The sequence below is a fragment of the Doryrhamphus excisus genome, chromosome 2 (genome assembly GCF_030265055.1).
Source record: "Doryrhamphus excisus isolate RoL2022-K1 chromosome 2, RoL_Dexc_1.0, whole genome shotgun sequence".
In the NCBI taxonomy this organism is placed as follows: domain Eukaryota; kingdom Metazoa; phylum Chordata; class Actinopteri; order Syngnathiformes; family Syngnathidae; genus Doryrhamphus; species Doryrhamphus excisus.
The window spans coordinates 9,736,281-9,749,548 of record NC_080467.1 but is presented as its reverse complement, the minus strand read 5'-3'; the positions used below and the strand labels follow the sequence as shown (position 1 = coordinate 9,749,548).

Genomic DNA, 13,268 nt, shown 5'->3' with positions numbered 1-13,268 from the left:
GCTAATGTCCCCCGAGGTGTTCCTTACAGTCATTAAAGTTAATTAAATCTGCTAATCACCTGTGCCATGGCTTTCAAGTTGGACATTTTGTCAGCTTTTATTTGCTGTTGCTACAAAAGTGACAGAAAAAAACAAAGTACAAGTAAAGTGTGAATTGGATGTGCAGTGTGACTATAGCGGGTTGGTGCAGCCAAATGCTTGTGTGAAATGAAGCTGCGTGGGGATATGGTGCAGTAGGATGGAATTGATGATTCTATTGATTTGGCAATTGCCACATAGAGGGGATTTTAAAAAAAAAAAAAGGAGAAGCTGGTTTTGGTGTGCATGACGCTGATGCTGTTTGTGTGGCAGCTGTGCATTAATATATACTGTACATATTTCATTTATTTATCCTTCTTTCTTGACATCATGCCCACAAAGTGAGTTGAACAGTGACTGAACACAATTGGGATACTCGACTTTCCCCCTGAAGGCAATTTTGTTGCATCCTAATTTCATTCTAATTTCTCATTTCTGACATCCAGCATTCAAGTAATATGGAAAGTGTACTCATTCATGTTATACTGTCTTATTGGTCCTTCAAGTGGAGCTCTTAAGGTGTGTTTTTCTACCATACGCTGTTGTGCGGTGCCTTCAGGGTCTGCACCAATGACAAAAGTACCGCACACGGCAACAGGATCCTGCTCTTTCCTTATTCTGAGGCAATTCTGAGCCCAACGTCTGATCAGATGTTGAGTCGGTTTAATCAGACATTGGCGCAGGATTGTTACTGGTCAGTCCTACGACAGTCGCAAATGTTCTGGGACCTCGGACAAAACTCTTAAAGGGGTTAATTTCAGGCTTTTGTATTGAGTTCTGGACTCGTGTAGAGCAGCTACACACAATGAACCACACAGAAAGCTTTCTAGATCTTCCAGACTCTGCACCTGCAGTGTTTCCAGTGATTTACTGCCACTTGCCCAAAGGGTCCCTTTAATTTACGTCTCCCGGGAACTTCCGGACAGCTGCCGAAGCCCACGTCCCAGCAGTTTTGCTGCTACTGGCATAGTATTGTTCACAATATTTTTCTCCTGTTGGCTGGGAATCAGAAACTCCAACCATTTGTGCCTGATCGTTGCCTTTTTAGCTTTCCCTTACTCCCCAACAATCATTTCTATTGCTAACTATTGCTAACACGGTGAACAGAGCTAAGCAGAGTGGTTTGAGTGGTAAACTTGGTTGTAATTATTTCGTGTGACTCAGCACATCTTGAATGTGACGCTTGTGTTTGAATTGAAAGGAACCAGCTCGTACCCTCCTGCCTGGTGAAATATTGACTTTTCACCAAGTCCAAAAGGCTCAAAATAGGCATGGGAGTCTTCCTGCTGTGGTTTAAACGTCGATTAAAATATCTCTTTGTTGGCATTGCCGTCAGAAGGCTTTTTTGCTCGTATAAATCTGCCGTATTGATACCTGTCTCATCTCAGCTCGGGGACAAAGAGCTAAAGCCAGGGTTATAAAATGGCAATCACTCCCAAGGACCAGCTTCAAGAGCAAATATGGAGCTAATTGTTTTGCCTTAGAGTGTGTTCGCAGTCTTTTTTTTTTTTTTCTTTGCAGCTTTCCCACAGCCGTAGTAGTAGTTTCGCATTCTCTGAAGTAGAAAAGCTGTCAGTTTTGTGACAATTTAAACAGACTACTCTTTTTTTCCTCTGCAAGTATGGTTTGTTGGGTCCAGTGTGGACGCACTCCAGGACCAAACATGGGGGGGGGCACCGAGATCGCCTGAGAGATGGGTTTACGGTCAGCTTGCAAATGGCTGGATAAAGTCCGTCTAAGTCTGACTTGAGGGAGGCAAGTGTGAACACAGGCCGCACCAGTGGAACAAAAGGCCAGATAGGATGTCACCAAATGCGAGCGTAAGCAGTAAGACCAGAAGCGTAAACACAGTGTATGGTACCTTGCTTCCAAAAGATCCAAAAAATGCAAATGAAAAGTTTTTCAGCTCAGTGATTATGGACTATGTTCTGTTCCAAATGTATCATAACAGAAACGCGCACCAAAAAAAACTTTTCATCATCTTTTTCATTAAAGCGCCGCCAAGAGATTTCATCATCCCTCTTCATGGTCCAACCCTTTTTACGACCATCTTACCCCTCCTCCTCCTCCTCTCAGAGGACAACTGAAGGGTAGGAAAGACCTGGGTATCACTTGGGTAGAAGGTGTGAGGACACCAGAATAGGAGAAAAGCTCTGGAACGAGCCGTCAGCCCGACCCGAGGAAGCCAGCATCTGAGGAGTGCTGATGGGTAGATAGATGCTGAGGCACTCGTGGACTCTAAAAGGCATTAAGCACACACGTACATTATATATAAACGCCTCCATCTCCTGGAGAAGAAACCTGAGCGCGGTGGGAGATAGAAATGGAGTGGGGGGTTATGAAAATGAACACCAGTAACGTTTTCTCCTATATATATACTATACAGCTATACCGGAATAATAGTCTGTTTTCAATCTGTGTTGATCCTATATGTTTGTGTATAGGGGCTCTTTCATTTATTCATGAAAATAAAAGTGTGTGCCGTTTTTCCTTCAAGGTGAATAGATGCCATCACTGAGTACAATGGAGGTCCCCACTAATACAGTCGTCCCTCGTTCGTAGCGGTTCATTAGTTCCAGACCCAAGCACAATAAATGAATTTCAGCGGAACATGATTCAATGTTAATAAATGGAATAGAAAACCTGTTAATGACTTTCTAAATATGGATTTTTAACATTATCAGAGCCCTGCAGACATGAAATATTACCCATATAGTCACCTTTACACTCTTATTTATCATTGTTGACATCACATTGAACAACTCTGATGCTGCAGGGACTCAAGACGGCCGCTAGCTGGCCGCTGGTTACAGGAATTAGAAATTAGAAGTATGGATTTCAAATGAGACGGGAAGAAACACCGAATGTCACCACTCGATGCGCTGCCAAGTTGGTTGGTTTACTGTTCCACGGGAACTGGAGTGGATGTGTGTACACCACAGCCGATGACGCAGCCACTCCCGTCACATTTATATATCTCTAAAATGACGACCATCTTCTCCTTAAAACTAAAATTTGAAGGTCTTGCACCCTTGTGTACTCTGTACGCGTTGTGTGTTTCTTGCGTGGCGTATCGCTCTACATGTACGCTGATTTTGTGATGGCCGCGTGATTCAAGATGGCCGTGTAAACAAACCAGACACTAAACAAGTGGGCAAAGGCAAGCCAAGGCAAAATGTTCTACAAATGTTTTGGATGTTAACTGATAAACATCTACTAGGTCGGCCAACCTATGCCCAAACATCAGCAAAGTCAGGACTCGTGTCGCATTCGCAGTACATCAGAAATCACAAGACTCTTCAACATGACGACTATATTTATTGCTGTTCCACTGAATTCCTGTATTTAGTGTGTTATTACTGTATTTTCTCCGTGTTGTGTACAGTCTGAGTGTCTTATCAATGTCCTTTCTGACTTTGGTGCCAAAGGGCATGCCCACCACTTCCCAGCATGTTGACTTATTGAGGTCGGCAGCCGTGTTTTATGTTTACTTTCAACTGCAGCACTTTGAGGTCGGACCTCAGAAGCACCGAGTGGGATGGTCGTTGCTTCCCAGCAGTCTGGAAGGCAGCACTCCATGTAACAGTCTACTGCCCTGCACATGAGCACTTCCATCACACACACCAAACATCACAGTCATGCGCCACTAATGAGGGAAAAATGTTTTTTTTTTTGTGTTGTTTGCTGGCGTTTGTATTTATAGAGCGTGTGTTTGTGTTGCAGCTCGGCCTCGGAGGACTTGGGCTGCAGGCGTGGAGACTTCAGCAGGAAGCACTATGGCTCTGTGGAGCTGGTGAGTCGTCTTTCTAGCCTCCACCCCTCCCTCCTTGCTCTCGCTGTCTCTCTGCCGGCCTGGAGGATGGACATCGGAGGCTGGCCTGGTGAGTCATGATGCGCTGGGTGTGGTCCAGCGACATGATCGCTCCCGCTTTTGCCTCCTCCTCGTCAGCCTCCACATTGAATTTGTCCTGTTTGTTTGATGCTCTTTGAGTCATTGTTGCTACTTGGAGAGGTGGGAGTGGGGGCGGAGTGTTCTTTCAGTTTGGTAGAAGGAGGGGCGTTTGTGCTGCAATCGCACTTCCTCGCAGGAGGCCTGTCGTGGGTTTGGCCGTGCCAGATTAGCAGTAAGGAGAAACCACATGCTGCCAATCAGCACCAGCAGACTGGCACTTCACTGTGTCGCTGTGTGTGTGTGTGTGTGTGTGTGTGTGTGTGTGTGTGTGTGTGTGTGTGTGTGTGTGTGTGTACAAGTCACAGAGTGCTGAGTAAGAGTCAGGATGAGGTCACTGACAGCCTTAAAGTGTATCCGTCAGTCACAGAAAAGAGGAAACACTTGCACCCACACACTACAGCCTTGAAATGACTTGAGTGGCATCCTGCCCTCACATGCTGCTTTAACCCATGAAGTGAATACTAGAGATGGAGTCATAATGTATGTACAGTACATGCACATGATCCTATAAAATGGTCTATTCTCTTTTGAGAATAGAAATTGGCCCATAGCAAATGTATAATGTCTATGCTTAACAAGGACATTACTGATTCAAAAATGGCAATGATGCAGACGCAGCTCATGAAATGGTAGCTTGGTTATGATAAGGTTATTTGATTCCAGGGGTTCAGTTCAGAAGAAGAGACCAGTTAAAGGCTCAGGAAGTTTTTGCAGCTCATTAGCCGAAAATTCATGCGTTTTACTTCAGTATCCATCACATGTCACTATTCACAATTCCACAGGGACGCTGCTAATTCCATCAAATTTGCTGTCTTTATGACAACAGAGAAAACCATCCCACAACTCCTTTGTTATGTTGATTGATATACATCAATAACACATAGATTCATAGTCATTCCTTTATTTTCTACCGCTTATTCTCATGAGGGTGGCGGGGGTGTCTAGCATGTTTTTGGAATGTGGGAGGAAACCAGAGTACCCGGAGAAAACCCACGCATGCACGGGGAGAACATGCAAACTCCACACAGACATGGCCGAGGATGGAATTGAACCCTGGTCTCCTAGCTGTGAGGTTTTGCGTGCTAGCCACTTGTCCGCCGTGCAGCCCATAGATTAATATCAAAACTGAAAATGTAGTACACAAAGTACTTGCGCCATCTTTAATGTTGAGGCTTACCGTGCTGGAAGAATTCTACATAGTGTACCATTTCTAATTAGTTTCTAATTAGTTGTCATGAGGATTTGTTTATGATAGAACTATATATGTATACGGCTGATCCAAAGTGTGTGTTTGTCAGTGTCACACAACACCTGGTGAGCAGAAGTCTGCCCGCTCCAGTCTCAGACTTTTGCCTGCACTGTCACTTTGGATTTATCCCGTCCACTTGTGTTTGTGTGTGTGTGTGTGTATGCGTGCGTGCGCACGACGTCCCTTGATTCAGTGTGTCTGGCACCAGAGAACGCCTGCCGAGCCGGGCGGCACCAGACGCTGGACTGTATATCAGCACGCTGGCTTCTCGTTTGGCTCTTACACCATGCTGATGTTTAAATGTCTACGCAACCATAAGTGTTCTCTCGCGGCAAAGATTGCTGACAACAAAACATGGCCGCTGGCATCAACAAAGCGGCAAACCCGAGCGCACATGAGCCAGAACAGCTGAGTTAATTGCTGTCATGTTTTTGTAAAAGGAAAATAAAAAGGATGGGCGAGCAGCCACTTAAATAGGCCACACAGCGGGAAAACTCTTACTGTCTGATGGGACAGAAAGCAAAAATCAATTGGTTTTCATTTTCAAACACCGCAAATTAAATTGCATTTTGACATCACTGAAGGAATTGATTCTTTTTCCCGGTCATGTCACGCACGGCCACTCACAGTGTTCAATCATAACTAATTACCGCCCATAAAATAATTGGCATATGCAAGTCAGACCCATGAGGCCGTTTAAGGACGGGAGGTTCTATTCTTACTGTTCTTATACTTCATAACGCAACTCATATGTCCGTCATAGAGAATGTGTACTAGCGAGTCGGGGTGCACATTAAAGTCAAGTGCATGTGGATCATGTCATTTGAGGGTCAAGTAGATTTGGGAATAACAGGATGAAACCTGGGTATATCTGGACACAATAAGATGTCTACAGTAGCAAGACAGTCAGTGTCTCAGCCATAAGCTGCTTTTTTTATTTCTTGCCTGCTTTCTGATTTAGTGCTTGTGTTTTATTGGAATCCACATGCGACCGCTTATAAAACTCCTTCATTTGTCTCTCTTATTCTTTCCATTTACTCTGGTCTCCACCGTCCAAATAAAACTGGAGAAAACACAATTTACTTCCATAAATTGCTGAATTAATGAGAGCAAGGAAGCAAATATGGGTGTCTGCCCCCCCACCCCCCACCTCCCGCTGTGATACATAACTAATCTCGTAAAAGCAGACGATGCACGGCGCCTTGCTGTGACGCTCTGTGGTCTCGGTCTCGGTCACAGCATCTTCTCCTGCTGTTTTAGTTCCCACAACGGCTGAGGTGGTTTGTGCAGGACTTCCACTGTTGTGTCGTCTGGGGGGCTGCAGATATGAAATAACACCCCTATAGTCATCTTTACACCCCTAGTATTCATTCAACTATTAAGCTACAAGGACTCGAGATCGGTTAGCCTCAGAATTTAAAGTAAGAAGTCACACACTTACCACTTCCACACGGAATGGGAGGAGAACCTTTTTTCACTCTGCATCCATAACTGGCTCCATACAGTGCAAGGTAGGGTAATGTCGTATAATAGCCGAGTGGCCAGAATACTACATATTGTTTGTATTTCAGTATGTTTTAACCATGAAACAGTGATCATTAACCCAATACAGCCAGTGAGGGGGAATCGAACCACAATATAAGGATGGATAGATAGATAGATAGATAGATAGATAGATAGATAGATAGATAGATAGATAGATAGATAGATAGATAGTCTATCTATCTATCTATCTATCTATCTTTCTTTATTGTCATTGCACAATAAGACAGCAATGAAATTGCCAACGAAATGTCATTGCCCGGCTCCCGTTATAATAGGAGGGATAGAAAAAATCTATTGCTACGTCTCTCTACCTGGCTACAAAGTTTGGATAAAAGTGGGAATGTCGTTTCAGCCTAATCCCGCTCATAAAGCACATCCACCTGTCAAGAAAAGACGGCCCTGGTGCCATGATCCACATGAAACACACCTCCATAAGAATGGTTTTATTAGCCTCAAAGGCGTTGTGTGCTCGCCAGTGGAGGGCAAGTGAGTCACACCGCTTCTGATGATCTCACACATGCGTCGCCGTCGGTCATCTCATAATATTTATCCTCGTATTGTCATCCAGCCCCTCCCACCCGGAGGGTTGTTAGTGTGCATCGACGGCCCGGCCACGAGATCAATTACCGACCAGAAGTCACCAAATGTATTGATTCAGCACCCGCTCATGTCACGCTTTGTCACTCGGCCTCATGGGAAATCAGCTTCTAAATTGTTAAGTCCTGCCCTTAAATGCTTGCTGTTTAAGGGCAAGTGGGTCAAGGAGGGTGTTGCTGTGGGGGGGGGGGGGGGGGCATTATTCTTTTATCAGTCGGCTTTTTGTCGTCATTAGACGCTCCCGGTAGTCCCTCACTTCAATCACCCCAACACCTCATCTCTTTGTCTCAGGTCTGATTCCGTCACGCCGCTTTGTTAAAGGTTCCCTATCCGACATTTGTACTTTTCACATTTACCTATATGTTTAAAATGGTATGGAACTTCGGAATTGTCACTTTCCAGCATTAGTCCGCCTGCGTTGGGGGGGCCTGGGGGGGCAGTAGCCAACCGTATCATGTAGTGATAGCCGTGACAACAAGACGCTTTGTATTGCACATCACTGCCACCTACAGGGCTGCAGTACCGTTGCATTGGGATTTGGCACATAGGATTCCTCCCTCCTGTGACCCGCGGGAATCATGGGAGTGGCCAGGCTTTTATCTTGTGTTGCATAATTCCAATATGGAATCTTTATTCCTGTAGGTGTTTTTTTTTAACGAAGCCCTGAAACTGCAGCAATCTGTCTTTCATATAAAAAGGAGAACAGCACTTTGGACGTGTCCATTTTTTCTCCTGCTCACAATGACACGGAGCAGGGAAGCATCGCTCAGTCGGAGCTGCGCTGGCTTCCCCTCCATTATCCTGCGATTAGATGCTTAATGTTGCACGAGGCAAGAGCGATGGAGGAAGTGGGAAGCAGAGGAGGGGGGTGGATATATGTAGCTTCCCTGTGCACTTTACAGTTTGTAATGGAATAGCAAAGCCGGCTGGAGGTGCAGACTCAGGCGTGCGCGGGAAGCAGCGCACGGGTCTTTGTTTCCTGTTGCCTGTTAATATGCATACGAAAGGATGAGGAGGCAGCGCCTTCCTTATTAAATGCGCTGTTGTCTATTAGAGCAGCCTGCCACCTGCCTGCCTCCATTGACAACACTGTGTCATTGTGTACAATGAAGCTTGTTGCTGCGCCGCATTAGGCTGGTTGGTGTGAAGGCTTCACACGCACGGCGCCGTCTATGGAAACAGAAAATGGCACAGGGCTTCGCATCGGGCTGAGGTTCAAACACAATTCAACAAACACTTGGTGACGGTGTCACGCCTCGGCCTTGGTTTTCACCCCCTGGAGTTTTCATCAAGGTATAGAAAATCTTCATCTTTTTCCCCCGACGGCCACGTACTGAACAATGAAAGGGCGACTTTGATATTTTGTACATTCATTCATTTTCTACCGCTTTTCCTCACGAGGGTCGCGGGGGTGCTGGAGCCTATCCCAGCTGTCTTCGGGCGAGAGGCAGGGTACACCCTGGACTGGTCGCCAGCCAATCACAGGGCAGATATTTTGTACAAAAAAAACTGCATCTCAGCTTTGTGATATAGCCCACAAAAAGCCCACCATTTTTACAGATAATGTTTTTTCTATGTTGAAGACAGCTGGGATAGGCTCCAGCACCCCACAACCCTCGTGAGTGTAAGCAGTAGAAAATGAATGAATGAATATTTCACACTTTTTAAGCAGTATTTATAACTTCAACACTGTGACTGATTTGATGTTTTCATTGATCATCTTATCTATCATCAGTGGTGGTTTTATACCTTAATTGCATTCAATAAGTATGCAAGGCTTATTGATCTGAGAACATTAGCATCAATTTAGTGGGACGGTGTCATAAACAGACCTTTTCTAGGCGTCTCAATGACTATTTTAGCGCTCTACAGTATTGCTGTATTTGGCAATCATATAATTAAATGCGTGAGGACATGAAATAATTGCTTCCAACCAAAGAGGTCGGGGGGAAAGTGGGTCCCATGCTGTGCCAGAATTGGTGCGCTTCCGTACTGACACTTCCTGTCTTTGAGTGCATGAGTGCGTTCACGTGGAGAAGGAGAGGAAAATGCCGTGTAGGATAGAGGTAGCTTGTATGTTTTTTTAACGCATATATATTGTAGTGGTAGTGTAGGAGTGCCGCTCTTATAAAGGCATGAAAGCATATCAAAGTTTATTTTCGCTAGCATGTACATTGAATGAGAATAGCTTGAAGTTGATCAGTTGATCGCAATCTTATTTTTTTCAAGAATTTGTCAAATTGGCTCTCAGAATGGCAGATCTCTGACTGGTTGGACACCCCTGCTGTGGTTGTAGTGGTCCCTAAGTTAACATCATTAACTGGTTCCAGAAGGTCCAACTCAAACCAAAACAAACTCTAACCAAAGCACATTTTCCCATAGGAAAATAATGTAAGGTGAGGAGGTTATGCTTGGAGGGCAATCCCTTTTTTTATGTTACAGGACTCATGTTATACAAAAACATGGAGGCATTGAGCCGGGAGGCTCTTATACGATTACCTCCAAAGGTGTCAAGTTGACATCGCTCTCGCGTTCTTTCTTTGTCATTTATATTAAAAGAAAAAAAAAGGCGAGGAATGGCGGCTTTTACAGGCAGTGTAAAAGTGTTCCCCCTTTTCAATCAACCACATAGTGATGTTTACATCTGTCTTTCACAGGAAGCTCTGCCAAAGTTTAATTTCATGTGTGGTGGAAGAAAAAGGTGTTGTCGTCTTCCCTGTTGTGGTTGTGACCCAGAAGAGACAGTGATGCATATCAAGCAGCTTCCCATGTCCACTCAAGGACTTGCCCGACACCCCCATGCCGCATTGCCACTTGGAACAGACCATCTGTTGCACCTTCTTCCATCACGCGTGTGACATGTTGCCTTTAACACCCGCCCTCTCTCCCATCTCCCTGAGCACATCTTCACCGTGACCTCTGGCAGGGAGGAAGCTGACAGGCAAAGACGGTCAGAAAGCAAAGAGAGGTTAGGGGGAGCGCCTCGTCCGTCGGTTGCCAGGCGACCAAACATACGCCATAATTGTATCGGCTTGGGGGAGGGGGGGGTTATTTTCCTCCTTTCCCTCCTCCAGTGATTGTGATGCTTCCCATTATAACTGTCTTTGTGTCAAGCTGGTCTCACGTAAAGCATTTGCCCACCTCCACAGCTGATATCCAGTGATGCAGATGGGGCCATTCAGAGGGCGGGACGCTTCAGGGTGGAGAATGGCTCCACAGATGAGGTACCAGCAACATGTTATGTATTCTAATATACTCCAAGTGCAACCTTTTCCACTGCACAGTAACTACTTGGCTTGGCAAATGCAGGTACCACTTGGTCCCATTAGGTACTATTTGTAGTAGCCAGGGTCAGGGATCCACTGGCCGAGGCTTAGTCAGTTGCCTTGGCCTTGTCCTTTTTTCCTCTACCTTAGTCTGTTGCCTTGGCCTGTTACCTTAGCTTTGTCCTTAGACTGCTGCCTTCTATCCTTTTTCCTTAACCTTTGCCTGTTGCCTTGGCTGCCGTCGTTTGCCTTATGCCTTATGCCTTACCCTTACCCTCAGCCTTAAACTGCTGCCTTCTCCCCTGTTTCCTTAGACTTCGGCTGTGTTTCAGTTCCTGCACTTCCATACTTAAACTTTAATATGAACTATTTACACTAAATACTTTCTTACATACACATTTTAACAATGTAGTGCTGTCCCAAATCAATTACTGCCATTGCCAACTTACAGGAAAGACGGTTGCAATACATGTGGACTTTCTCTTCTTCTCTTTTCGTTTCTCTCTTCCGCAGCTTAGCTCTTGAGTGTAAGTATTGTACTAAGTGCATGAATTGAAAGACAGCCTTAGCATCATCTTCTATTACTTCTCTAATAAACATTTGAACTTACGCTTACTATTGTGAAGTTGAACACCACACAGCGATGCCAGTGTAGCCGAGCCAGTACTGTGCAGTGGAAGTTATCACCATCGCAGATTTTATTTTATTTATTTTAATCGTGAAAGTGTGTTTTTGCTGTGTAATAAGCAGACTTTGGACTACACCCCTGGAACCTGGAGGAGAACCGACGTCCATCTGGAGAATCCCGAGTACCACACCAGATGGTTCTTTAAATACTTTCTGGGAAAAGGTCAGTGTCGCTCTGTTTAAACTCTTCAATCCAGAGACGTCTGCACATAATCGGGAGGGAAAAGTCAGGCAGCCGCAAACCAGAGTCCCTCGCGCCAGCCAGGGGCGAGCAGACCATGGCGGAAACTTGGCTGGTTTCTGTTTGGACTGCAGCTGAGCCATCTGCGTCTCACAGCCTGAACAAAGCTGACTCCACTCTGCAGCACGACATATTAGCAAGCCTTTGCCATCGGCTCAGGCAGCCAATGACAGCAAAGCAATTATGTCGCTGGCTTGAAAGGAAGGGAAGCGTTATGTAGATGCAGGGAGGGATCCGTTTTTCAATTTGGACTCCTGTTTGGCGTCATTGCTGATGTTGCCCCCTTAACCTGAGGGGTGTGAGGGTGAAAGGTGACACACACCGTGACGCCAGTCCATAAAGCAGCACATTTTTGGAGCTTCACTTAGATGAGTGAATGTACTCTCATCACCAACTTTGGGTCATACTGATGATTTATCTCATTTGCAGTAGGAATTTATCCTTACAATCCTAACACACTTTTGTTAATACAGTAAACCTCGGATATATCGGATTCAATTGTTCCCACTGGTTTTGTCCGATATAAGAGAAATCCGTTATATGCGTATACCGGAAAATGTCCGTTTTACGCATATATCGGATTTATATCCGGTATATGCGTAAATCGGATTTTATCCGTTATAAAAAGGCACTTCCTTGACTATGTTTCCAATGTACCTGGACGCGCAGGCAACGCTGCAAACGCTGCAAATGACGTCGTATAGCGGCCTGTCACGATTCGGCGAATCGGAGCGCCACGATGCGGCCATCCGATATATGCGAGGGAAATTTAATGGAAATGCATTGGAACGGGACTGGAGATTTTGTCCGAAATAGGTGAAATCCGTTATAAAAAATCCGATATATGCAATGAATTTTTATTGGAAATGCATTACAGAAAAATCGGTTCTTTTTTATCTGTCCGTTGTGAGCGAATTTCCGATATATCCGAGTTTGATATACGTATCCGAGGTTTACTGTAATATAATAGTCCTCATGTCTGGATTCACATAGTCTTTGCTCCCCCTTCAGTCCATCAGAACTACGTGGGCACGGATGCAGAAAAGAACCCCTTCTACCTGTCAGTGGTGCTGTCAGACCAGAACAATCAGCGGGTGCTGCAGTATCGAGCCATCCTGTGGAGAAAAACGGTGTGTTCAGTCGACCTGTAGCGCTCTTTGGGCTTTGGTCTTTGGTCTTCCACAGCCGCCTTTTTATTGCTCCTGTCGTCACGTTATTCTGTCAAATATGTTGTTAAAGACAATCAACATGGATTTAGTCCTGAGTCATCATCAGGCTCGTAGGAGTTGATGACTCAGCGTTTAAGTCTTAAGATGGGGTGTCTAAATTTGGCCTGCATCTAATCAGATATCTCTGCTACCTGATTGTGTTGTCTTGTTTTGACCGTTGTGTCACATGATGGCAATCATTTCAACAAATGATCCCGTGTCGGTATGTGCACAGGGGACCTTAAAGATCAGCCTGCCCTACAGCCCCACCAAAACACTGTCAGTCAAGTCCATCCTGAGGTAAGGAAAAGCTTATCTGAAACGCTTTTGTAAGCTATTTCTCAAGTCAGGCTTCAGGAAGGCCATTTATGACAATGTAGCGCTTCTGCAGCGGTACCCGGCAACATCTGTTCACTTCGCATTTTTGCTAATCCATGTTCACAAA

At 45.2% G+C, this 13,268-nt stretch overlaps 1 protein-coding gene across 9 annotated transcripts in view; it reads left to right on the top strand.

Moving 5' to 3' along the window:
* The window catches only part of garnl3 (GTPase activating Rap/RanGAP domain like 3), a 44,397-nt gene that overhangs the window by 18,015 nt on the left and 13,114 nt on the right, over positions 1 to 13,268 (top strand). For 6 of the 9 annotated variants that reach the window (XR_009126641.1, XM_058065021.1, XM_058065025.1 and 3 more), the window contains 5 exons: positions 3,802 to 3,871; positions 10,571 to 10,645; positions 11,435 to 11,537; positions 12,627 to 12,745; positions 13,059 to 13,123. Coding sequence is in view for 8 of the 9 variants with exons in the window: in XM_058065021.1 (XP_057921004.1) it covers positions 3,802 to 3,871; positions 10,571 to 10,645; positions 11,435 to 11,537; positions 12,627 to 12,745; positions 13,059 to 13,123 (432 nt within the window). In the remaining variant the exon portion in view is untranslated. The remainder of the gene's footprint in view (positions 1 to 3,801; positions 3,872 to 10,570; positions 10,646 to 11,434; positions 11,538 to 12,626; positions 12,746 to 13,058; positions 13,124 to 13,268) is intronic. The other 3 variants (XM_058065026.1, XM_058065023.1, XM_058065020.1) reach the window with 1 other exon arrangement.